Source organism: Piliocolobus tephrosceles, chromosome 8, assembly GCF_002776525.5.
Source record: "Piliocolobus tephrosceles isolate RC106 chromosome 8, ASM277652v3, whole genome shotgun sequence".
In the NCBI taxonomy this organism is placed as follows: Eukaryota; Metazoa; Chordata; class Mammalia; order Primates; family Cercopithecidae; genus Piliocolobus; species Piliocolobus tephrosceles.
In genome coordinates this window covers 106,459,962-106,487,188 of record NC_045441.1, presented here as the reverse complement: position 1 = coordinate 106,487,188, position 27,227 = coordinate 106,459,962, and the positions used below count along the sequence as shown (strand labels likewise).

At 34.5% G+C, this 27,227-nt stretch overlaps 1 protein-coding gene across 1 annotated transcript in view; it reads left to right on the top strand.

Moving 5' to 3' along the window:
• Positions 1–254: 254 nt before the first annotated feature.
• Positions 255–27,227, top strand: part of PPP1R3A (protein phosphatase 1 regulatory subunit 3A) — a 36,225-nt gene continuing 9,252 nt past the window's right edge. The window contains exon 1 of the mRNA XM_023228244.2: positions 255–1,099. Coding sequence (XP_023084012.2) covers positions 264–1,099 — 836 coding nt within the window. The 5' untranslated portion in view covers positions 255–263. The remainder of the gene's footprint in view (positions 1,100–27,227) is intronic.

Below are 27,227 nucleotides of genomic sequence, written 5' to 3'. Positions count from 1 at the left end.
TTTCCAATACAGCAGAACATGATTTAAAAATACCTCTTTGGAACTTAACTTATAAACAAATGCAACTTTAAAAACTGTGAGTTAAATCTGAAACATACTGGCAGGAGTAGCATGGATGCTATCATATTCAAGGCCTTTAGAGGCAGGCTAGCATAGTTTGCAGGCTAGCATAGTTGACACGCCATTGGACCTATTTATAGAGCTGACTTCTTTTTGCAATGTCAACTGTAACATTATACTTATTTTAAGCCTCAGTATCTCAAATGTCAGCCTCTACTAGTGGAACAGTTCTCTCTTATTTGATATCAGAGAGCCCAATGGAGCCTTCTGAAGTACCTAGTCAGATTAGCAAAGATAATTTTTTAGAAGTTCCTAATTTATCTGACTCTCTTTGTGAAGATGAAGAAGTTACTTTCAAACCTAGTTTCTCCCCTCAACCGAGTAGACGAGGTTCTGATTCTTCTGCAGACATATACCTGGATACCCCATCTTCAGGTACTAGAAGAGTTTCATTTGCTGATTCCTTTGGATTCAATCTCGTGTCTGTTAAAGAATTTGATTGCTGGGAATTACCGAGTGCTTCAACCACTTTTGACTTAGGGACGGACATTTTCCACGCAGAAGAATATGTTTTAGCCCCACTGTTTGACTTGCCTTCTTCAAAAGAAGATCTTATGCAACAACTCCAAGTACAGAAAGCAATACTGGAGTCAACTGAGTCTCTTCCTGGGTCTACAAGTTTCAAGGGTATTATTCGAGTTTTGAATGTTTCTTTTGAGAAGTTGGTATATGTAAGAATGTCTTTAGATGACTGGCAGACACATTATGACATTTTAGCAGAATATGTTCCTAATTCATGTGATGGTGAAACTGACCAGTTCTCCTTTAAGATTACATTGGTTCCTCCTTATCAAAAAGATGGCAGTAAAGTTGAGTTTTGTATACGTTATGAAACTTCTGTTGGTACATTTTGGTCAAATAATAATGGCACAAATTATACATTCATTTGTCAAAAGAAAGAACAAGAGCCAGAGCCTGTAAAACCATGGAAAGAAGTTCCTAACAGACAAATAAAAGGCTGCTTAAAGGTAAAATCAAGGTGAGGATATATCTTACATACTTTATTCATAATCTTAAACTTTTTATGTTATTCTTTATTTCATGTGTTGTAAGAAAGTCACTCTATTTAAAAATATACTGCTTGCTACGTAAAAAGCAATGGTGCCAGGGTTTAACAAGGTCAAAGCTATTCAAATGATAGCAGTGGGTTATCCTTTCTACAAATGTGAGAAAAAAATATGGGAAGGGGAACATCACACACCGGGGCCTATTGTGGGGAGGTGGGAGCGGGGAGGGATGGCACTGGGAGTTATACCTGGTGTAAATGATGAGTTGAAGGGTGCTGATGAGTTGAGGGGTGCAGCACACCAACATGGCACTTGTATACATATGTAAGAAACCTGAACATTGTACACATGTACCCTAGAACTTAAAGTATAATAAAAAAAATGGCTATAACGCAATAGGTTGGGAGAGAAGTGCACTGTGTATATTACTTGCCTAATGAGTTATAAATTATTCCTGTTCAAACCTTAAAATCTAGATTATTCACATACAAAATTATTTACTTTGATATTTAAAGTACATTTATTTTCAGTGGTTTTTAAATGTCTATGTTTTACTTTGAAACAGTTTTGATTAACATAAAAGTATATTTCAATTTGTAAACTTCTCTCAAAAGCTGCAAATAACTTCTTAATAACGGTTTGAGTTATACAGGGATGTTTGAAGTGATACATGTTAATTTAAATTATAAAAGAAATGACCTTAATGATTAACAGAAAGACATAAGTACATGAGTGATATATGAGTTACACACACAATTTCATTAATTATAACCAAGGATAACATTATGGAACACAAATTAGTATAATTTAGTGAAAGTCAATGGAACAGAACAAAAAATGACCCAAATATAAATAGGGATATTCAGCTATATAGATTAGAGATTTGGGATGTGACCCCTCATTAGTAACCTTGCTCTCTTGTTAATGTGAAAAATAAAAAAGACTGGCATTCAGCTGTCTCGATAGTACATAGCTGGCTAATTTCTGTGACACTAGGTAAGTAGATAAAACGTTCATGAGAAGTGATACCCCTTCTGTTCCTCAGTGTCCCAGAGGGAAAGTCTACATTGCTCCAGCCACAGGCAAATGTTTGATCAACCTCTGAGTGCTCCATCCTAACTGTCCCTAAACCCAAGGATTTTGGTAACTGTACCGGAAATAGTGTAATATAGGAAATAGGAAATATAGGAAATAGGAAAGGGAATCAAGACACCCAGATTTAATTCTCTAAGGGGAATTTAATACAAAGCATAAGATATGATATTGGGAAATTTTTAAAAAAATTATGCTTTAAAGGATAGATAATAACTACTAAATGCATTGTTCCAATGTATTAATAAACTAAATGCAGTATAGATGGAAGCAATTCAAACATATACGTTATGTTTATTTTCATTTTCCTTTAAAGTCATTTGAAATATTGACTTAATCAACTTTGTGAATTAGGCCAACTCTCTTGGTCTAAATTAAACTTTCTTTGATTTTGACTGATGCTGCTAGGAGAGACGTTTAATAATAATCTCTACGTAGGCTAAAATAATTATTTAGATATTTATGAAATTACTCTAACACATTAGCTACACAAACAAAATAAGTTCAACATTATTTGGCAAACTAATTTATATGCGTAAATATATACCTATTAAATACTTTAAAAATAAGATAATTATCAGTGAATATCTGTTAAACACACTGCAACTTGCTGTATATGTTAGAGAAAACAAAATTTAGAAAAGGTGCAGAATTATTGTCTAAAAGCTCATAAAAGAGGCAGTGTTGAACATAGTGGATTTTTCTGCAATTTAAAGATGCAGTTTTAAGATTGCAAGCAATACCTACTGAACTGTGGTTTGGCTAGGGGATTCCTTTGATTCCTTTGACAGGCCAAACTTGACTGATACCAAGACAAAGAGTCACCAGCTGATAGGCCTCATCTTCTCCCTTGAGTGTGATGTTTTCGGAACTTTTCCTAGTTGAAGATACGTAGAAATATATATGTCCACACATACATTTGTATTCAGAACAGTAATCACTGGATTCACAGCGGACACCATTCAAGTTTTAATATTGCTTTGGGGAAAAACCTAAGAAGAACTAAACCACAAAATGGTCTGAAGGCCTGTAAAGTTTCCTAATGAGTTATAAAAATGGAAAAAATCTCTCTCCGTCAAAACCACAAATACATTTTCTGCACTTCTGTAACTTAAAAATGACCAACATAATTCAAACCACATTTTGAAAAAAGCATTTGCCTCTGGAGGAGGCTTTTTGTACTGAGTTTCAGTCCAACATGAATTTTTACATCTGATTTATATACCACTCAAAATGGAGTGTATAAAGGAAATCCTGACAGATCCTTAGAACAGCATGTGCCATAATAGAATATTTATACAGCTTTTCCATGATATAATTTATATGCAATGGGGTTTCAAATATTCCTAAAACTCACACAAGAGAGCATTATCAAATTTCTAAATGAATATTGCAGTTGGATTTTATTGTGAAGAGTTTGGTTAGAGAAAAATAGCACACCTTATTGGTGTTATTTTACAAAATGTGTACTTGGTTAAAATAAAAATGAACTAATATTTATTTGATCAGAAAATTATAGCTACTAAAATCTCCTCCTCTCTCCAAATAGTTACAGAATCTAAATGGGTCATTTTTGAGCGTTTCTACACTTCCTATGTAGCTTCATTTGGAGGTTATTTCTTTCAGAAGGTAAAAACAGAACATATATATATATATATATATGATTTTTTTCTTTATACCTGCAAATAGATTAGTAATAGTGTATAATATCAGTTATAGTTAAAATGAAAATCAGGCTGCCCTGGTGTAGAGAATAACAGCTAACTTCAATTCTTCTTAATACAAAAGTTAATTTGCTGTCAGGGTCCCTGAGATTATATCTTCTCAAAGTGTCAATAATCCCTTCTAATAAGTATGGAATGAATGAATGTGGGAATACATTTAGGCAGGATTTCTGTTAAGTCAATCACCTACCCAGGCATTATGTTTTCTCTATGGAGATTTTTCTCATGTTAGAGTTTGCAAATCTCCACATTGGTGTGGGTTGTCTATTTTCTTTTGATGCCTAATAGTCTATATACTTTGGACAGAAAGAAATATGTAGAGAGAGGGGGAGGTAGAGCTTGTAACTCATAGGCATGTGATTGAGAGTGACCCAAAGATATTTAATTGCACTGAAAGGCATGTATCATGAGATACTTGTTAAGCATCACCACATATCCTAGCAAACTAAGCAGATTTCTGATATATCTGACGGATTTTATTTTAAAATCAATGATAAAGATGACATTGATATAAATCACATTAAATGTACATAGACAAATGAGCTAAAATAGCATACAAAACAATATAACCTCAAAGTTAAGATTTTAGGCTTCAGAGTTAAAGATATCTGCGTTTGAGTCCAAGCTCTCTTACATGCTAGCAATGTGAACTTGGGCAAGTTAAGCAAAGAGAAATGAAGGGGAGAGAGAAAACAGCAAAACCAAGTTCAGATTCTCTGGGTATACAATAGAAGCTATAGATAAAAAATGAAATAAGAATTATTTCCACTTGAGATTTTCTAGAATACATGACCTAGAGCTGACATTGTGTACTTACTGGCCTTGGGGGTGGTCTCCCTTCTCAGCATCTTGGCTTTTTTTCCCCACTGCCTGCTAAATGTATGTTCCTAATGGCTGGGTACACCGGTTGACTTCATCTGGTTTTGTATTTTATTAAGTGAAACCAATTTATTATTTTAAGTAAAGAAACTGCAATGATATAGGTGTTTGATGGTATTTATAACTTGGCCAGGTGAATGCAAATAAAGTTCTCAATGACTTTAAGGCCAAAGGAGAAAATTGATTAGTCCTTAAATTTTGTACTGTAGGAAAAGAACCAGGTACGTTCAGGAATAGGAAAGAGAGAACTCCTTTCTAAAACGTAATTTTAAGAATACAGAGGGTTTATCTTTCAGGGTGGTAAAATTGTGAAAGTGAGGCCAAGAAAAGCATTGGGAAATGGGGCATAAGATATGGCTATGTTATGCGTTTCAGTCAGAGCTGTTGGATTGTGAGACTTCCTTAATTTACACGTACAGTATAATCTGGGGTCCTGGAAATAGTCCAAAGAGGTGTAAATAGCCCCACGAGGCCTTTGGGACCTCATGTATGCCATAACTAACTCGTTTTGAGTCCACACTAATTGTGGAAGCTGGGTCTGTTTAAGGGAGGGACCTCTGGCAAGGCTACGTGGAAACATAAAACACAGCTGTGCAGGGCCCATCAGGAGGGCGTTTGGAAGAACCAGCTGGTTGACAGCAAGGCGCCAACTGGCTTCGCGTTTCCTTGGAGGTCCACCAAGGCTTCATGGCTTCCTGGTTTTGTGGAAGTACATAACCCATCCTAGATTTTCCCTAGGGTGGTTTTGAAACTTTTCTGAGAGAAGAGGAACAAAAGGGTATCCTCCTTCAGGGTGTCTCTCATGCTCTGGCTGAAAGGAGTCGCTATGAATGCCATGCCTCAAATGGATCCTCTGGGATCTCTGGGAGCCTATCCTCCCCACCTGAAGCCCATCTGCAGCCTGTAAAAATAAAGCAGGGCCCACTGTTTCTGAGCCAATAATCCTCCTAGCAAAAAAAGAAAAGAAAAAAAAAAAAAAAAGAAAGAAAGAAAGAAAAGAAAAAAGGAAGAAAAAAAAAGATGGCACCGTTATGAAGTGGGCCAACTTAGTTTTTCACCTTCCTCCAGTTCTGCTAACTGTGATTCTTATCCCTATTCCAAGTTTTTACCCCAACCCCTCACAGGAATAACTCAGGGTTAAAGACCTCAAGGGAAGATATCTGAAGTGGATCTGATTGCCCAGGGCCCTATCAAACTTAAAAAATCCTCTCTAGTCTGACATCTCACTTTGTAACCTTGCCTAAAATTTACATATATGTGTGTTTGTGTGTATATATGTGTGTGTTGTATGTTTATCTATGTAGGTACACATGCACACGCAGGTATGAGATTTTCCTTCTTAAATGCAGACCCCTTTGAGGGTGGCAGGAGCTCTCTCAATCTTATACCCATTGAGGTGAGTTGCACAGAGGCACTTTGAGTTTGGACTGAGAAAATGGAAATACCTGATTTTAGAGCAGAGAGCACTACAGAGTACAAGGCAGATTTAAGTATGTTGTGATACGGGTTCCATAGTAGTATGAGACTCCTGGGGTCTGGAGTACATGTTTGTATGGAGGGTGGTGAATTCCAAAAACATTGAAGCACAATGGAAACAGTAAGGGCTTTAAAGTAAGGCAAGGCCTTGGGGTTTTAATTCTAACTAATTACTATCTGCTTGTAGTTGGAAAATCATATTTTGTATCTATTTTATTCAAGTGTAAAATAGGGATAATAATTTCTACTTGGCAGAGTTGCTATGAGGAATACGTTAGCTAACACATACAAGCATCTATTCCAGTTGCTGACATTTTGTAGATACTCAAAACGGTAGTATTAATGACATTGGTGATAAATTCCACAGTTTCCAATCCTGTGTAGTACTTGGCTAGTACTGTACTCAAGATTAACGGAGAAATGCTGTTTTCTCTCATTATCATTCCTGCTACCAGGACCCAGGCTAAAACAAATAGTTTCAAAATTAATCATGGTTTGGTTCAATAAGTCTTGGGGGACTAGCCAGGGAGACTAATATTTATGGCGTTGCTTCTGTGGGAAAATGATTTCCAAATTATAGCATCTTCTGGGTCACAAAGAAAACTTTGAAACATCACCTGTTCATAAATTGGAGACTGAGGACATGTTTTTTTCTTAAGATAGCTCTTCTGAAGATGGTTCTTTTGGACTAAATAACTGAGTTGATTGCACACAATTCACCTTATTATCACTTTATGCCTATGAATAGAAGATGAAATTGAAGTTTATATAATTCTCTTCTTCTAAAAAAATACATTATGCATCGTCAAATTTCGGTCATTCCTCTGTTTTAAAGCATTGTGTGTACCCCACAACTATATGAAAAGGAATATATCTCTTTTCAGAGTATATCTCTCAAATCTTTTCAGGTGTCTATTCTGCTGCTTCAGTAACTTTGCTAGGTTAACTAGCATGGTAGTGTTTTTATCTATTAAATAAAAATAACAACTGGTTTTCAAGCTTTAATCATGCCATCCTGCTCTTTAAAGATTTTATGATAAAAAGATGAAAACAAATAAGTTGCTAAATTTAACTGTTATACTGCATTGCTCAGGGACAGAGACCAACTGTACATTAAACAAACCTGTCTTAAGAAATTCTAAAATTCCCTCACACACTAAGTTACTCTGAAAATGGTCTGTGTTGTACATCAGTGGCATTTAAGTGACAACTATAAATTGAATTTTAATATTGTAAGGTAATTGGTGTCCTATGTGTAGTCGTGGTTTTGATTTTTATTTACACCTTTTGAAATTTGCAGTGGTAAAAAGGATTCAAATACCCTCCCCACTGATATTTGTAAATTATATTGAATAGTGAAAATGCTTTTCCTAATTATGTGAAAACATTTCTTAGCCTATTGACACCATCAGAATACCATCCATGATATTTAGAGAATTAAGCCCTGGTACAAACCTAACCTATTGACTCTAAAGCTGTATGAATAACCTCCAGCTGATTTTCATTTTTAAAAATTACTGTGGATGTGTTAACACAATTATAAATCACATAGAATTGCTAAGATAAATTTCAGTTTCATAAACTGTATTTGAAATACAAAATATATTCTATCAACTTCACCTTTTGAAGATTAATATTTATAAATAATTTTATAATATATTAAAACAACTTAAATCTTGTAAGTACTTACCAATTGAAAAATTGAAGTTTTGAAAAGTCACATTTAGGTGCAGCAGAAAATAGATTATATTGTTCACATATAATCTTAAGTAGGTACATAAGATTATTGTGTTTATTGTATTTAGTATTTAGTGTAAATATAGTTATAATTATTGTTTCCAATGTTAATACAGTACTTGATTTCTGAACAGTTTTTGTTGAATCCTTTCGTAGAAAAGACCATCTAATTCTATCCTTTGCTTTTAACAGTATTCAGAAAACACCCAGGTTAAATGGTTATATAGTTTCTTCTTAATCATCTTGATATGGTTTGGCTGTGTCCTCAGCTGAACCGTACCTTTAATTGTAATAATCCCCACCTGTCAAGGGTGGAACCAGGTGGAGATAATTGAATCATGGAGGCGGCTTCCCCCATACTGTTCTCGTGGTAGTGAATAAATCTCATGAGATCTGATGGTTTCATAAATGAGAATTCACCTGCACAAGCTCACTTGCCTGCCATTATGCAAGACATGCCTTTGCTTCTCCTTTACCTTCCGCCATGATTGTGAGGCCTTCCCAGTCATGAGGAACTGTAAGTCCATTAAACCTCTTTCCTTTATAAGTTACCTAGTCTCGGGTATCTCTTTATTAGCAGTGTGAGAACAAACTAATACATATCTCTTGGGAAGATTATGTTCTTCACTAATGTGTTCTATCAGAAAGTTCCATGTCTTTAATGTAGCCACTTATATTGTTCTGTCTTTAGTCATTTATTTACTCTTTCAGTTGAATTAAATGTTGGAATTCCTATCCTTATACATTAAAATTAAGCAAAATTATATTGTTTCTCGCAAAGATTTCTATTTTCCATGTCAAATAACCTCAATAACTTTTTCCCTTGAGATCTGAACTAGTTAACTAGAAAACAAGTTTGTAGTGTTTTAATGCATATACCAGAGAAGAAAAAACTCCATCATTAACTGAATTCTCATAAGGGGTGAATGATATCATTATTACCAGGACCATACACTGCCAACACTGATGGATCAGCAATAACCCAGTCGGTCAACAATAGTCTAACTAAGGCGTTCTCCAAGCCCTGCCTTCTTTATGTTTGAATTCTCAGTGTTAGAGGGACTATTATTACAATATTTCCTCTGGGAGTCAGAGAAGGAAAGGAAACTTTATTTTACACAATTAGAAAGTTAAAAGAACTTCAGAAGATCACTTCGTTTATTCTATCTTACCTAAAAGGTAGCTATATTAGAATTTTTGAAAACTGGACAAATAATGAGCAATTTAGAATTAAAGTTACACTATTTTCTAGATACCTAATTTTAAAATAACATTTCATTCCAGAATGTAACTGTATAAATAAGATGCTGACCATAACTTTTTAGCCTTTATTAATTTCTTTTTTACATTTTTATTTTATTTTAGTTTCAAAGAATCCATGTGCAGGTTTGTTACATGAGTTTATTGCATAAGGCTGGGGTTTGGACTTCCATTACTCATCGTAAATGTAGTAACCATAAGGTGGTTTCTCAAACCTTGCTTCCCTCTTTTTCTTCACACTTCTATAGTCTCCTGTGTATATTGTTTCCATCTTTATGGCCATATGTACCCATTATATATCTCTCACTTATAAATGAGAACATGCAATATTTGAGTTTCTATTTCTATGTTAATTCACTTAGGATAATGGCCTCCAGTTGAATCCATGTTGTTGCAAAGGACACAATTTCATTCTTTTTAATGGATGCATAGTATTCCATAGTGTATATGTACTTTTTCTTTAATCCACCATCAGTGGACACTTTGGTTCATTCCATGACTTTGCTATTGTGAATAGTGCTACAATAACATCTAAGAGTGTGTCTGGAAAAGAAATGTTGAATAAATTTATAAAAATAATATGCAGCTTAGATCCACTGAAATTTAAATTGGTTTACATTGTATCCCTTTGTTAATATGAGTCTACAAGCAGAAATTATTTGATATATTTGATATATATGCTAAATTTCTTGACTATGTGTGTATGTATAATTTTAACGAAAAGCTATTTGTTCTAGTCAATGAATATATACAGAATTTTGGTACAGTCATTCCAGTTGATAATTTATTTAGGAAGTTAAACATGGGGAGCAGTGTAATACTGCCCAGTTATGGTCAACCCACCCTTGATGCACCACTTTTCTTATGTGGAAAAAATACGCACACAAACACATGCACATGCACACATGAGCTTTTCACTTAACCTGATCTCTTTCTTACTTATATGTGTAATCCATATAAAAAAGACATTCTCCAAAGAGTTCATACGTTAGCTAGTATTTTATATTTTCTATATTGGTAACATCTCATTCCAAGTTAACTTTGGTAAACTGAGTTAAGTTTTTAGACATTGGCAATTATATGAACATTCAAGGCATTTGCTTGCAAATCTCATAAAACCCATTCAGTTCAACAGGACCCCTAGTGCTACTGTGTACCCATATTATGAAACTTGCTTTCACCCCTGATTACTTTTTTTACTTTCTTTAATTTACCAGTATTTCTAACAACATTTTCCCATGAAATAGCTACTTTTTTAAAAAATATATTTCCCCCTCTTACTTACTGATACTTTTATTTCTTTTTTTTTTTTTATTTAAGTTCTAGGGTACATGTGCATAACGTGCAGGTTTGTTACATATGTATACTTGTGCCATAGCACAACTTTTCCTAAATAAAAAGTTGCTGTTTGTCACTATTACATCTGATGCAATTTATAGGCAAAGAAATTAACACCTAGCAAAAGACTTACCAGATATTTTTGTGTCTGGAAAAAATAGAACCTTTGCCACACCGCCCTCTATATCAGTTTAGTCAGCATATTTACAATGTTGGCATTTCTAGGCAATCTCCAGGTACAGTCTATTTTTTTTCAAACCATAACATTGTATTTTATCATTCATAATTTTTTAAATAAGTAGCTTTATTCCCTTGTGGAAAATCCAGAAATTATTTTATTATAAATCAGTCATTTCTTAGGCTACTTTCAAAGGTCATTTATTACATTTACAACATTTTTTAAAAACAACTATGAAACTAAAACCTGCTGGCCATAACATAAGCAGGGTCATGGGAGCAAATATTTTGATTTTTTGGTTAAATTCCAGAAATGTATTCCTTTAATCCCATGAAGTAGTTATAGATGAAGAAACTAAAACTCAGACTTTTCAGGTAACCCTTGATGAAACTGGGATTACAACCACTTTTGATGTCAAAACCACCTTCCCCTTCACTACTAATGCTGCCTTATTAGGTAACCATTTGTGAACAGTAAAGAATATTAAATCTCAATAAAGTATATGGGCCCTCAATATGCTGAAATGTAAATATTTAGAAAGCTCCTCCAAGTTTATGAATACAATGTAGTGATTGTAATAGGGCTTTCCTGCTTTCTGATGCTATTTATGAGCACTAGTTAGAAAACAATACATTATGGGATTTAACAATCCTATTAATAATACAAGATTCTGATTTACAGGTAAACATGAATGCAGCCAAAGATATGTTTTTAGAGCTTTCCGTTATGTAGACACTACTTCTTCCACTTGTGTTCACTGTTTCTACTCAAGCCAGTTGCTTGCTTTGAAAACATTTTTTTCCTTGTCTCTAACTATTCCATTTCCACCTCCCACAAGAACCATTTTGATTTTCCCTCTTGAGGCTTTCCTAATGTCTCTAATTATCCAGATCCTTCCCTTCTCTAGGCTTGGCATTTAATGCCTACATCATTCATCTGGTACATGTCAAATGTTGCCTATTTCTGCACTTAAGAACTCATATGTGTGACCTTCCCAAGTTCTTTGAGGTCAGGAATGGTATATTAGTCTAAGTATTAGTCCCCATGTGGTTAACAAAAACCTTTGAAAAACTATTAATGGCAAATAGTTTTCTCATTGATAACTCTGAGGCGTAGTACAATCCAAAAAGGCTTCTGAATAGTTAAATAATGAATTATGTTCATTATGGTTTTAATGATGAGTGTATTTATTGGTTTCATAGTTTTTAAAAATCAGATGCACCCTGTACATCTCTATTGGAATCTCTTAATCATTGTAACTATCATTTTTTGTTTCAAAAAGTCTTGATTAACTTGAATATTAATTTCTAATACCATGCAAGTTAGATATGTTTATGTAATTTAGTACTTATAAGAAGAAAATTTTTTTACAAAATTAGGAGTATATATACATATATAATTATATATGTATATACTGTATATACTTAATATACTTTATAGGTGTACATACAAGTATATATATCATTATACATACTTGCATATATCATGTATAGCACTGTATATATATATAAATCACTATATAAACATAAAATGCTATATATACACAAATATACATTTTTGATATATGTCATATATAATATAGTATATACATACTATATATGTAGGATATCTATCAATATTTTATGTATATTGACATATATAATGATATATGTATAAATCAAACAAACCATTGGAAAGTGATGATTCTGAAAGACGGCAAGTGTAATCTTGCAAGTGCCTTCACTTATATACCATGTTAGGAAGAAAGAAAAGACCAGAATATATGTAGTTATGGTATTTTTATATGAAATATTCTCTTACACATAATAAACTATAAACACATTAAACTATCAGCATTATCCATGAACTTGCATTTAAACCATTATATTGCAGTTCTACCTTCTTCAATAACTGTCGCTTTATTATTTTCACTTCAAGACACTGATTGTTTATTTTATGAGATACACTTTATGGTACTTGCATTTATAGTAATTGGGCAATTCACTACATAGTACAACAACTGGAAAACATTTTGCTAGCTCAAGTCTAAGTCTTCATAAACATGATCAATTTTGTAATAAGCAGAAGTTGTTAACATAGAAATGATTAATGTTTCCTACCCAAAACAACATCTAGGCTTCCTTTCAGTTAAAAAAAAAAAAGTAAATTTAAATTCACTGAAGTATGGAGAGGTAATCCTCATGATGAATGAAAATTAATTGTTTTACAGATTTAGTAGCAGAAGTGCAATCCATATACAATTTATATTAATGCTAGCATGTTTGATTATGCATGCCCCTTTCTTCCTCACTCCTCTAGAAAACCTTAACAGAATATTTTTACTAAAGGACTTAATTTCAAATTAACCATACCTTCATATAGCAAAAGCCAGTGTAGGATGCAAGTGTAAACCGGTGCTTTTCAAAACTGGCTGCACATAGCAAAGGGAAAAAATAAGGCACCCACACCCAGATTCAACTACAAAGACTGTAAGTTAATTGGTCTGGGGTTGTTGCAGGCTTGGTATTTTGAAAAGATGTCCAGACTATTCCAGTGTGCACAAAGGTTGAGAATGACTGATGTAAACCAAGGACATAAATACTAGTGTTTTGAGTTATAATTTAAAAAATAATGAAAATTTTGTAACTAGTCACACTATCCCAAAATAATAATGCTACTTAAACAAATAAAAATAAGTAAATCCAAATAAAATAACACTCTAGAAAATGAGGCATGAAGTATTTTTAAGTATTAATAACAACATTAAGGATGTGGGACATTCAGATACAAAGGATAAGCTTTATATATTATTTATTAAATATACTTTGCTGCTTCAGCGATGACTTGGAAAAAAAGGGAACATGTCTTTGGGAAAAACGGTACATCACACAGCGTGGCAAAGTTAATTTTCACTTAGAATGAAGTAAACTTTTAGAAAGAATTCATTTTTCTTTTTAAAGACATTGGATGAAGTGGTAAGGACAGATTTTAATCAGTAATACACTACCGCAATAAGGAAGTGGGTCTATCATGAACTGAACTCGGCTTGAGTTGGTACAGAGGTGACTGGGTATTTTTAAGGGAGAATGAAGGGGTAAAGAAGGGGCAAATAGGATCTGGGTGAGTTCCTGATTCTTAATAGAGTCAGAAAACCGAAAAATTGCAAAGGACTGGTCTTTATAAATGCTGATTAGGCTAGCCAGTCTGTTAGCTGGAAATTCTAGTTAGGATTCTATCCTTCCACAGACTGGGAAATAGAGACCCTATCTTTCCTGATGATTACATTTTAGTGAAATGGCTTTCAGGCCCTGGAAAAAGACAATACTGAATTGTAGGACATACGTATACATCTTAACACAGAGAGAAAGGATTTGCACTTGTAAGCCCTTTTTAGTAAAAGCTCTAAGAAATCGTGGTCAGGGCCCTATCTTCAGGTGTTGGCTGGAACAAACAATAAACTGTTTTGGCAGCCTTGAGCTTTCTCAAACAGGCACTTTAAATATGACAAGGGTCATCCTAGAAATATGGCCTGAGCTTTAGAAAAGATGTTAGTATTTGCTTAAGTGTTTTATTGTGGGGAAAGGAGGAGGTCAAAACCATCTGTGTTGAGAGGCTGTAGTTTGTGTAGGCTAGGGTTGAGGCCTAGTCAAGAACATGGGCCTGAAGAGCCTGGCTAGAGTTTGGTTAAAGAGAAAATTTTCATCATTATCTTTGTCACTAAGATCTAATTGTACTCATCTTTTACCTGTTTTTGTTGGATACATATCTCTGTCACTGCCATGTCCCATTATATTCCATCTGCCTGGAATATTCTTCTGTGCTGTCTTCTTCATCTCAATAGTCATACTAAGCCCTCAGGACTCAAACAAAATGCTCCCTCTGCCAGGAGGCCTTCCCTGGCCACCTCTGTTCTGAGTTTGACTTAGTTCTCTTATTATTTTCTTCTATAGAAATCCATGCTACCCCAGTCATGAAGCTTACAGCTGGGATTTTAAAATGCTGTTTTGGGTTATCCTTCATTAGACTGTAAACTTTATGAAGGCAGAATTTGTTCGATGTCAGCCTGAGCTAGTAGTTTAACTTGTAGCCCAGTATAAATTAAATATTTGTTGAATGAACACATGTTGAACTTTATCCAACATTATTCTGAATTGGTATCATATTCAATAGACGGATTGAGTCCTTTAAACCCACTGGGTAGCAGTGTCCTTCCAAGTGTTGACTAATGTCCTGTGCTGCTTTGTTAAAAGTGTGACAGAGATTCCCATCCTTGTCAACATAACTGCATCTCCGCAGAGTTTGGCTCTTGCACTTCACTCCTTTAGCAATCCCAGTGTGTGGTCCATTTCCTCAGTCACCTGCTGTTTGCCTTTCCCCTTTTATCTGGTTCTCAGCTTGACCTTTCCAGAACACCATATTGCTCTTATACTAATCTTCAATGGTAGTCATCCTAGTGAACCCTTCTCACTTCATCTTCTTAGGATTTTCTGGTAATAAATTCTCATTTAATCAGGGACCCAAAAGCCTTCAATGGGGCAAGGTGTCTTGGCACTTATAAACTCATCCTGACCTCCAGCATCCCCTCCAGTGGGTGGCTCCAGTGAATAAAAGATGATGTCCCTACTGTAAGTTTCTAAGTTTCCTATATCATTTTCATAATTTTTTTTTTCCTTTAAGAGATAGGGCCTCACTCTCCTACCCAGGCTGGATTGCAGTGGTGGAATCATAGCTCACTGCAGCTTGGAACACCAGTGACTATTTGATGTTTTCTGGCATTTAATATTGAAATTAATATTAGCCAGAATAAGAAGTATAATTAGCTGCTTGTAATAAGCATGTTAATAAGCTTATTAAGAATAATAAGAATAATTTATTCTAAAACATATTACCTCATGTTGAGAGGGTTTTAATCAAATAAAATCTATGTAGGATCTCCTCAACACAGTGAGGACCTTAAAGCTAACTTAAAAATTATACAAATTAATTTATATGGACATATAGTTATTTTATAATCAATAAATATAGACTTCTGTAGACCCACTGTAGTGTTTAGGATATATGGAGTTTACAAGTAAAGAACTAAGGATCTGTATCTCCTGAAATTTAGAAGAGAAATAGTAATGAAAGATTGTATTGTATTTTAGATCAAGTTAGAATAATAAAGTGTCAAGAAAGTGAATACAAGCAGTATATAAAGTCTCAGATGAAAAGTTATACCATAACATATTTTCCATAACATGACATATGAATATGCTTCAAAAAGTACTTGAATACCTTTCCATGGATTCTGTAGGTAATTCTGTTGCAGGAATGTAAGTTTGATTCCCTTCTTCATAGACTGTTAGTTCAAAGACTGAACAACTTTTACTCCGTATTGTTTTTCTTCATATTTTTTCAAAGGGGAATGTGTCTATTCACTTTTTTGCATAAATACAAAATGCCAATATAATCATAATAGCTGATGCTTCCTGCTTACTTGCTATATGCCAGACATTGAGTGCTTACATCCATTTCCTCATTTATTGTGTTACATTGGTATCAAATACTCTTACTTGATTTAATTGCATTCTTTTTTCTGGTGTCCTCTCTTGTGCCTTTCTCTGCTCTTTTTCGGTATTCCATTCCACTATGTTTTCTCCACCCACCTTCAGTCCAAATTATTCAACTGCTAATTATGCTACTCACGTTTCATCGTTTCATTTTTAAAAACAAGTGCTTTCTTCATTTTGATGTGTCATTGCCAAAAACCAATTTCACATTGGAGAAAAATATAAAAGCAGATTTTATATTTTTCTGAATTCGACTGGTTTAGTCAAAATGGTGCAAGCAAGTGGTTTGTATGTATAAACCAGCCTTAAGTAAAAAACAACAACAACAACAACAACAAAAACATGAGCTGAAGAGGAGGAGTTCTCTGAATGTGAAGTGGTAGATTCCATATCAGTATAGGCTCTTTTGTGAAGAAATCTGTGACAGAGGATGGAAGAAACAAAATAGTTCACAAAAGGTGTGGGTGAGGGGTTGACAAAGAAGATGTGTAACACAAAATGTGGACATTTGTGAGGTATGCCTCAGTGCTTTGCGTTCATAATTTGCATATTAAGAAGTCACGCATCTGCACGTTAATGAATCCCCAACTAGTCTCTGACACAATAGAGACTCTGGAGGAGTCATTATGGCCTATCATGTCAATGATCCGCATATTAATGACTCTTATATGCTCATCAACAGGTAGTGTAATAGGCTTCCATTGAGTTCTTTTTCATTTGCTTTATAAATATATCCTCTCTTCTCTTTTTTGTAATACTATTGTGAAGAATTGACAAAAAGGTGCATTAAGATGATTTTAATGTGTGACGTAAGTTCACCAAAGCATTAAATTTAGAAACAATGCTTTAAGACTTACTGAATCTGCCTGGAAAACTTTTCAAATGCTGTGAAATACAAATCCAGTGTAATAATAGGGTTCTTGTTGGGATTTTAATGCAAACTCATCCAATTTACTGTATTTCTACTTTTCCTGATACATAAATTTATGGCATGATTAGCATAAGTAGAATAACTAGTTTGAAAATATGTTTGTAAAATGGAATTGCTTGAAAATAGGTATATATTCCAAAAGATTTCATATCATAGAGGCATCTAACCACTTATAAAAACTATAAAGCAGTAACTGATAATATAAACAAAAACATAGAGGAAATACTAGACATATATTTGACTGTATAGCAATCCAGAAACATGCCCAGGGTCTAAAAAATGACTTCATATCTTTTAAAGTTAACATTTAAATAAAAGTAGTCACAACAATGCAGTATCTTAACATTCTAACTTGCTTTGGCATGCTTTAATTTTGTTAGTCCTAATTATTTAAGGTAACTGATTTTTTTTAAACAAATGTAAAAATCTATGATTTACCATAAAACATATTGAAGCATTGCTTTTCCAGTATTTTTTATTGAGTTATGCATCATTTCACCTGATTTACTCTCCAGATAATGGGAGGGCTATTAACACACATTTGAAATTCTTTGTCAAGAGCCAGGAATGAGATAGAAGCTAGGAAAAAAGTTGAAGTTTGGTACTTCGTTCTCCTTAAAAAATAACAAACAAACCACATGAAAACATCTCATCTTGGGGAACATTAGAAGTCACACATGCTCAGGTGAGTGGCTGCAGTTTGATGCTGTGAGCTCACACCTGCCACCCTATTGGGTAAGATATTCCTCTCTTGAGCACTGTCACTTCTGAATGATTTGATTTCAAAGTTCAGAAGTCTCATCCCCTCCTGTATTCGTTCTTTCTCCAAACCCTTCCAAACATATACTGAAAATTTGGTTTATGTTTAAGATCACCTTTTCTTAACAACAGTTTTCAAAATAATATGTTAATTCAAATACAGTAGAGTTTGAAGGTTAGAGCTCAATATTTAACAAATCAAGTGACTTAGGTGAAGTTTACTGTAGATTCCATGGAAGAAACAGGTTTTCTTGAACTGGAATTAGTTGACTCAGTGGTCATGACTCTAATAATGATTTTTTATACAATCACAAAAAATTAACATCATTATGAAGAAAATAATGCCTGAAATTTAGTATCCCTAGGAAAAAAATACACATGACAACACACTGATTATTTTTGAAGGCTGTAGGTATTATAAAGCTGTCAGCATATGTTGTGAGGAAATTGTGGAGATAAGACTTCTGAGGTGGCAAGACTCTCAGCTAGACAATTGCTACTTTCTTGCTACCCACCTGTTCCAAGGGTGACTATTGCTTCATTTAAGAACGCAGGTAAAATAAGGACTTTAGGCCAATAAGTTTGAGATTTTTTTAAATGGTATCTCTCTGAAGTATATTCAGTTTTTCCGGTATCCATCACTGAAAAACATTTGTATTTTTCTCTCAATTGAATATGATTGGCAGGTTGTAATGGAGTTCTTTGGGCCAGGTTTATCTGTAAGTCTTCTTTCACTTATGACATGTGAATTCTGCTTGTAATTAGATCTCATTCCAAAGCAACCAAAATGTTTTTTGGTTCACACTTGGACCTCCCAGATTCTACTTAGTTATGCATTAGATCCCGAAAATTAAGTGCCTCTTTGGAGAGTACACAGCTCTACAGAATTGCACATGGTACCCAATCTAATCAGAGAATTAAGTCTAAAATGTCTTTTTTCCCTACTTCCTTTGGGGTGAGCTAGAAAAAACACCGCCACCTACTTCTTTGTCACGACAAAGCAGATTTAGACCGGTTATCCTTGGTAGGAACTGAAGAGTTAAAAAATGAAGAAACTTTTGAAGAGAGATTTAGCAAAGGATTCTCCAATAAGGTTGTTTTTCAGTCTCTTTTCTGTCTGCTGTTGAAATTTCCTGGATCAATAAGGCAAAGTACCTTTTGTTTTCAGTATGTTCTCAAGATCAAGCTCGGAGGTACTGGACAATGTTCTAACTTAGATATTGAAATAGAGAAGATTTTTAGAAATGCAATAATTCAGTTTTATGCAAAGAGGAAGATAATTCAATGAAACAATCTGGTCACAAACATACTGGTATGTTCTGAGTTACTTGAATGCTTGAGCAGTTCAGTACAGTTTCCCCCATGGGCTTGTGGTTTTACATGGTTTATAGTCACATTTTAAAAGTAATAAATTAGCTTATATAATAGGTATATTCAATGTATTGTTTTTCTTAATCAATTATAGATATTGGCAATGTTTTACTTTTGAAAAGGTTTTCTTTTCCATAAACAAAATATCATGGAAATACACCATTCCATTACATGTAGTAGAAATAATATAAGATTAGCTCACAAACTATGCATGTGAGATTTCTGTGGTATTAAATTTAAATTGATAATACAGATCATATGATTTAATTGACAATTTATCCTTGGCTATACTGCAATTTTAGGTTGTCAAGAAAGTGAATACAAGCAATATATAAAGTCTCAGATGAAAAGTTATACCATAACATATTTTCCATAACACGGCATATGAATGGGCTTCAAAAAGTACTTGAATACCTTTCCATGGATTCTGGAGGTAATTCTGTTGCAGGAATGTAAATTTGATTCCCTTCTTCATAGACTGTTAGTTCAAAGACTGAACAACTTTTTTTGTTCAGCATTTCTCCATTTCTTATTGGAGAATTGATTCTACCAGCATTTTTGTTTTTGAAAAATATTAGGAATTTTTCCAATTAAACACCTCTAAATGATACTCAGAATACTCCTATTAGTTATACAGATGTAGAGCCCTTAAACTGCAAGACATGTTATTTAATATTAAAGCTGAGAAGGCAAATTGGTTCCATTTTGAGCAATGAAGGGGTTGATGGGTAGTGGCTGCCTGGCTGTGTAAAAGAAAAGTAGTGGAGCTCAATACGGCCACAGCAAGGAAGTTACTTTATCTGTTATCAGTGCTTGCTGTGAGCGTTAGAAAGGTAAGCATGAGTGTATTCTATCTGTGGTCTTCTAAGCTAATCCAGAGCTTTCACTTTACAGATAAGAAATGTGATGCCCACAAAAAAACGTTTCGGTCAGAACCAAAACAAAATGATGTGCCTTACTGTGTCAGTTATTAGTTTCCAGATTCAGCATAGAAGAATATAAAGACATTTTTAAAATTCTCACTTTTTTTCTTGAGATTATTTTTTTGCTCTTTTCAATGCCTGTTAATCATGCCAGACTGTATTCATTTTGTTTTCATTTCTGGCATTATGAAGAAACGGAACCTAATGCATCTTTTCATCCTTAATTCCTTCTGCATAGTTCCTTAAATTTGTTTTTCCTCAGGTACTTCCCTTCACAATTAGACACCGATCTCTCTTTTAATCAAATGTTTCTCTTCCGCTTTTGGTTTTATTCCTGATCAAGAGAAGACTAGCCAGTACTGTAACACCAAAGGAAAATATATTAAGCTGTAGTAGTTGGGTAATGTATTATGAATTTTGCCTGTTGTTAAGTATAAGCCTTTACTTTCTTCCTTTCTTCAATATATGAGTGGCTATGAAATGGCAGAATTCTAGAAAGTCAATTTTTAGAGAAGTTGCAACATAATATTATGAAAAGAAACAGTCCACAATACACTGTATAATTATTTATCCTTGGAAAACCTATTCAACATTTCTGTATGTGTCCACTTAATGCCAATGATGATATACTGTTCTTGAATGACATTTTAAAAATCTCAAAGGAGGCTCATATTATTTCTGATTTTAAAGGTCATTTATTTTCCTCTCTTTCATGGGGTGAAGGGGTGTGAAAGAAAAAAAAAATGAGATCACAAGCTTTGAATGAAGAGGGCTGGTCTGAACTTAAGTAGTTTCACATTTAGTTTTTAGTTGTTTATCATAGAGAGAGAGGTGATGCCCAAGAATTCCAAGTTTGGTCCTGTTTAGAAAATTCTGAGCACTTTCAGGCTGAGTATTAGGGAGACACAAATACAATTTTCGTGATTCACTTTGGAAATGATCCCTTTTCATGCCAACATTTTGATTCCTCTTGGAGCAGAATTAGGCTTTGCTGCTTACAACCTAATCCTGCCATTCACCTTAACTGGTTGGGTAATTCCATCACATCAGACTTAGACTTTGTGGCATAGATCTTTAAGAGGTTTTGCTCATTTTTTAAGAGACATATGGGGTTTTAGCACAACGGGATCATAGGACCTTTGGAAAAACTATATTATTATACTAAAAACGACTACATTTTGACCGTGTTAAAATTAATTGTAACTCCAAAAGCAAAAGTGGAACATATCCAGAAGCTGCAGTAATATTAACATGGTGCCTAAATCCTGGCACTGAATAAATCAATTGGGTAATGAAAGAAGGTACAAATTATCATGCCAGTGTACATTGTATTTGGAGAGGATACTTTTAAACAAAAGGTTACTGTCACCGAAGATCTAATGATTTTTTTTGAAGGGTGCTCTTCTAATAATAAACGTATATTTAAATGGCTGAGCAAGTATGCTATCAAGGACTGCACATTTTACTCTTAGAAGTACCTTGCATATTAAATATATGAGAAAATATGGTAAACATTAAAAGTATAGATAACTCAGTGAAAAGAAGCAGCCTATAAATTTGTTTTTGTGATAATTAGAATTAATGATCAGTGTGCCATTTACTACATTTCCCAATAAAAATAATTATTTAGTAAACACTTTCATGTGTCGGAAACTATGCTAAATAATTACTCTGTGTTAGGAGTAGGCAAGATTTTGGAGAAAAATTAGACGCAGAGAGGTTAAGTATTTTGACTGAAGTCACATGGTGAGTAATTGACTTAGTAAGTGTTAAGTAACTGGAAAGACTGAGATTTGCATGCAGGTTGTTTTTTTTTTTTTTTTTTTTTTTGCTTTTGACCTTTCCATAAAAGATCACAGATTGACCCTTTATGGAAAGAACACTAACATAATGACTAAGAAACTTAGAGCTAGTTATGGATTTGCCACTAGTTGGTTGGTATGACTTCTGCCATATTGTTTAACTGGACTTTAGTTTTCTTTTCTCTATAAAATGATGGGATGAGACAATCCAAGTATGAGGTCTCTTACAAATCTGAAAGGAATTTGGCGTAAAAAGTAAAATAAACTTTCTGTAAGTTGCATGGGGCTCAGAGGTAAAGAGTCTGTAGAACTCACATTTTTGAATGATTAATAGCTGACTTAGAAACACAATTTTTTTTTTTTTGCTTATTAGATAGGTTGAATATGTCCTTCAATTTCTACCCCATTGATGTTTCATTATTTTATTCTGTAAGTCACAGAAGATGATTGGTCTATTCTTCAATGTGTTTCTTCTTTTCTGGGTATATATGAGATACACAAACATTTATTCTTTTGTGCACAGAGCTATAGCTGTAGCATAATTGTGGGTAACTTGCTGGAAAAGTTTGAGACATAAAGAGGCACTTTGTATACCACATTCCTGGAGTCTGAGTGTCTGCCTGCAGATATTCTTTTTCAATATGTGTAGTTAGACAGCACTAGTGCACCTCAGCTAACTCTGAGGTTCCAGTTAAAATGCAGATTCCCACTGCCCACTCAGAGATGCTGATTCAGTAGATCCGGTTTCTGGCCCCGAAGCAGCATTTGTAGTAAGTACCAGGTCATTTTCACATAGGAGGTCTGTGAACCACATTTTGAGAGACACTGTTTGGGTTTAAATTTGTGCCTCTTAAGCTAGTTGGCTTCCAATCGGTTGGTGCCCTGGGCCTTTAGTCTTTCATATTTTTACTAAATTGTATCTTGGATTACTTAGCAAGTTGAGAATAATTCTTTTTTTACTTATAAGGTTTTTGAATATAATGCCTTAAGCTTAGAATTGCTTCTCTCCTTTCCTCTAGCTAAGGCTTCTTATTTAGGTTTCAGCTTACGGGCCATGTCCTTCTAGAAGGTATTCCTACCCCATTCTGTTCGTCACGGAGCTCACAGTTGTCGTACCCTGGAGCTGCTGCTTTATGTACTTGTCCACTCTCCCCATTGGCTTGTGAGCCTTCTGAGGGTAGGGACGTCTTGCTTTTTGTGACAATCCAGTGCAACATTTCGTAATTGGTGGGCACCCACTAAACATCTGTTAAATGATGATGGATTGAATGAATAAACACAGATTGCTATACATTTAAAATTGCTACTACATGTTACAAGTGTAACTATTGCCTGGGAAACATTCATTTCTTATGTTGAGCACATATTTAATGTCTTTTAGAAGTCATCACATAAAATTTCAATATGATGTCTCACCGCTCTGAAGTGAGGGAAAATTTACCTTAACTTATAAAGATAGTGCAAGCCTGTGTGCAATGATATTGTAAGGGAAAAAGGAAAAATGTCAATCTGGGCATTTTCCATTCAACAAACACTAGTTTTCACTTCCCAGTTGGTTGAAGAGTTTACAAGTTTAACACATATCCTTCAATAAAGCTTGTCCTCTTTCTTTCACCCATGCTTTTCCTTTTAAATCTCCACGTCAAATGATGGTGTTTCCATCCTTTTAGATCTCCAAATTAGAAGCTTCTGCACAATCCTTTATTTCTTGATTATCTTAAGAGTTATGTAAATAGTAGCAAACCATGCTTTAAACTCATAAGAAACTAGTAAGAAGCAGGGGAACTGGATTTGGGGCCAGGAATTGCAATGACTCTCTCACCTGCCTATCATCTAGGGAGGAACAGTCTGCATAGCTAAATCCAGTGGGGCAAGGAGATACATTGTTGTCTATACGAGGAGTTTGCAAATCTGGCCTCACATCAAAATCAGTTTAGGAAATTTTTAGCACCATCATTCTCTGTTCCCCATCTTTACCTCCATATGCAGGTCAATATTAATTTAGATTTTACAGAGGTTAGGGCCTTAAGTTTCTGACATGAAAGACAATTCTAGGAACTGTTGTTGTATTTGAGATCTATTGTATTTATGAGAGAGGGGAGAGACAAGGTAACAGGGCTTCTAAACAACTGAGATGTTTAAAGTTCCTCTGTGAACTTGATTTCTAGTTCCTTAGAAATTCCTCTAGTAGAATGCCCAAGAGGGCATTCTAAAGGTTGGTAAGAACTCCTTAGAATGTTAGTCACCCAGGTGACTAGTGTGAATGAGAAAACATTCTATTTTCCTCAGTGAAGGACTGGAATAAAAATCAAAAACCTAGAAATAACTTGCTGGTTTACCATCTAGACATGTGTACCAGAGATTAGGGAGGAACCCTGAAAAAGGTGTCCACATGAACTCCTGGGAAGCAAGTCACCCAGCACATAAAACATCAACACCAATCTGCAGACTAATTCAAGACCTTGCTGACCTGTAGTGCAGGATCCCTCAGTTAACCGTCTTGGCCTAGGTCTTAGAAGAGGCAACAATGTAGATTTCTAATTCTGATGAATGCGACTGAGGTTGGGTAGAAAAGGGCTTTAAAAAACATCTATGTACAGCATATTGATCAAATCATATTAATGCTACATCAAAATTAAAACTCACATTTGGTTATTTTTCTCTTTCTTCATTAATAGTACCCTTCGCCCTTATTTTGTGCCTGAAAATGTTTCAGGAGCCTCTGATTAGTCTTTCTGCTCCACTGTGGCTCATCCCATCCAGTTTCTCCTGTACATTACCTCCAGAAATAGGTTGGTAAATGTAAATGTGACCACGTCTCTCTCCTGTTTAGCCCTAACCCCCCATGCCACTGGTTAAAAAGTACCTAAATAATTCAACCTCCCTTTGCCTGCTATGCTAAGCCCTTTACAATCTGGCTTGAACTAACTCTCATTCTACCTCTTGGCATTCTTTCCCCAAACAGAGTCCAGCCCTTTGAACATCTCATTGTTTCTAGATGTGACTTTTTTTTTTTTTTTTTGAGACGGAGTCTCGCTCTGTCTCCCAGGCTGGAGTGTGGAGTGCAGTGGCATGATCTCAGCTCACAACAAGCTCCAAGCTCCACCTCCTGGGTTCACGCCATTCTCCTGCCTCCAAGTAGTTGGGATTACAGGTACCCACGGCCATGCCTGGCTAAGTTTTTGTGTCTTTAGTAGAGATGGGGTTTCATTATGTTGACCAGGCTGGTCTCAAATTCCTGACCCTCATGATCCACCCTCCTTGTCCTCCCAAAGTGCTGCGATTACAGGCGTGAGCCACCACACCTGGCCCTTTTGTGCTTTTTTTAGTCTTGTCTTTGGCCACCTGTTGTTCCCTCTGCCTACAATGACTGTATTCTTCTCTAATTGGGAAGCTTCTAGTCATCCCTAAAACCTAAATCACAATGTTAGTAACTTTGAGATAAACTTCCTGATTCCTCTAACAGTCTCCTGATAACTTCTGTCCTTTCTCCTTATTTCTAAGAGAATATCATATATTATTGTTTATTATAGTACTTATCACTTATAGTAATTGTAATTACCTGTTGATATGTCTATTTCCATCTTCACATTATAGCTTCCTTGAGATAAGAAACTAGGGCATATTTATTTTTAATTTCTCAGTGTTTGTTATAATTCATGACTCATGGATTATTTTAAAATATCTATTAGAAAAATAGAGACCCTGATTAAATAATATAGATGACTGTATTATATAATTTAAGGTACAGTGGAAACAAAGTATTGTTCCATTAATTAATTTTTTACTTTTTAATTTCTAAAATTATAATAATTTTAAAATTATGCTTAAATCTTGACTCATTATTGACTCCATAATTGAAAACATTGTTCTGAACTCTGAAGGAGTAATACTTTAAGTCTTAGAAGATAAACAAAAATGTACATATTTTAAAATATTAGATTATTTTCTGAAATATCTAATAGAAATAAGAGAAGCACACTGTCATAGTAATATTGGCAAAAGGTAAAGAGGAGAAGGGAGGGTGGAAAGGATGCTGTGCAGTTATTGACTCAACAGCATTTATTATGCCACTATGATGTTTTAGGTACTGTGTTAGCCACTGTGAGTACAGAAAAATATGAAACTCTCCTTTACCAAAAAGAACTCAAGGAACATAAAGGGGAAATGAGAGATATTCAAAAGTATACTTTCTTCATGTCACAATTTTCATGGTTCTGGGCCCTATCATCATCAACCATCAAGTTCTTTGTCTTTTTTCTCAAATGTTCTAAAACTCTTGGATTCAACTCTTTAGATGTAATTAGTCATATGACTAACACTTTGAATTTCAGAGTGGCATTTTATTAATAGACATCCTCTAATGTGGGCCAGAGAGTAATCCATCTATCCTCATAAATTATTTGAAACTAGAATTGAACTATTTAGATATTTCAAATTATTAATAAGCACCTACAAAACAACCACCCAAAACAGTGACTGAATTCTCATTTCCTGATGCCTTCCCTCTAATTTGACCCACCTGTATTAGTCTGTTTTCATACTATAATTTACAAAAGAAAGAGGTTTAATGGATTCACAGTTCCACATGACTGGTGAGACCTCACAATCATGGCAGAAGGCAAGGAGGAGCAAGTCACATCTTGCATGGATGGCAGTAGGCAAAGAGAGAGCTTGTGCAGGGAAATTCCTGTTTTTAAAAACATCAGATCTCATGAGACCCATTTGCTATCATGAGAATGGTGCAGAAAAGACCCACCCCCTTAATTCAGTCACCTCTCTCTGGGTTCTTCCCAAGACACATGGGAATTGTGGGAGTTACATTTCAAGATGAGATTTGGGTGGGGACACAGTCAAACCATATCACCACCTGATATAGCCATAATATCATGAAAATCAAGTGTAATTGTTTATTATAGAAATACTTATCACTTGCTATATAAATGTAATTTATAATATATAACAAACCATAGAGACATACAACAGTATGGATAAATCTTATCAATATAATATTAAATGAACAGTTCCAAAGTATTATAACAGAGGATATTCTTATTAAGCTAAAAACTACACATATGTAAATAAAATTACTTGTCCCTTGC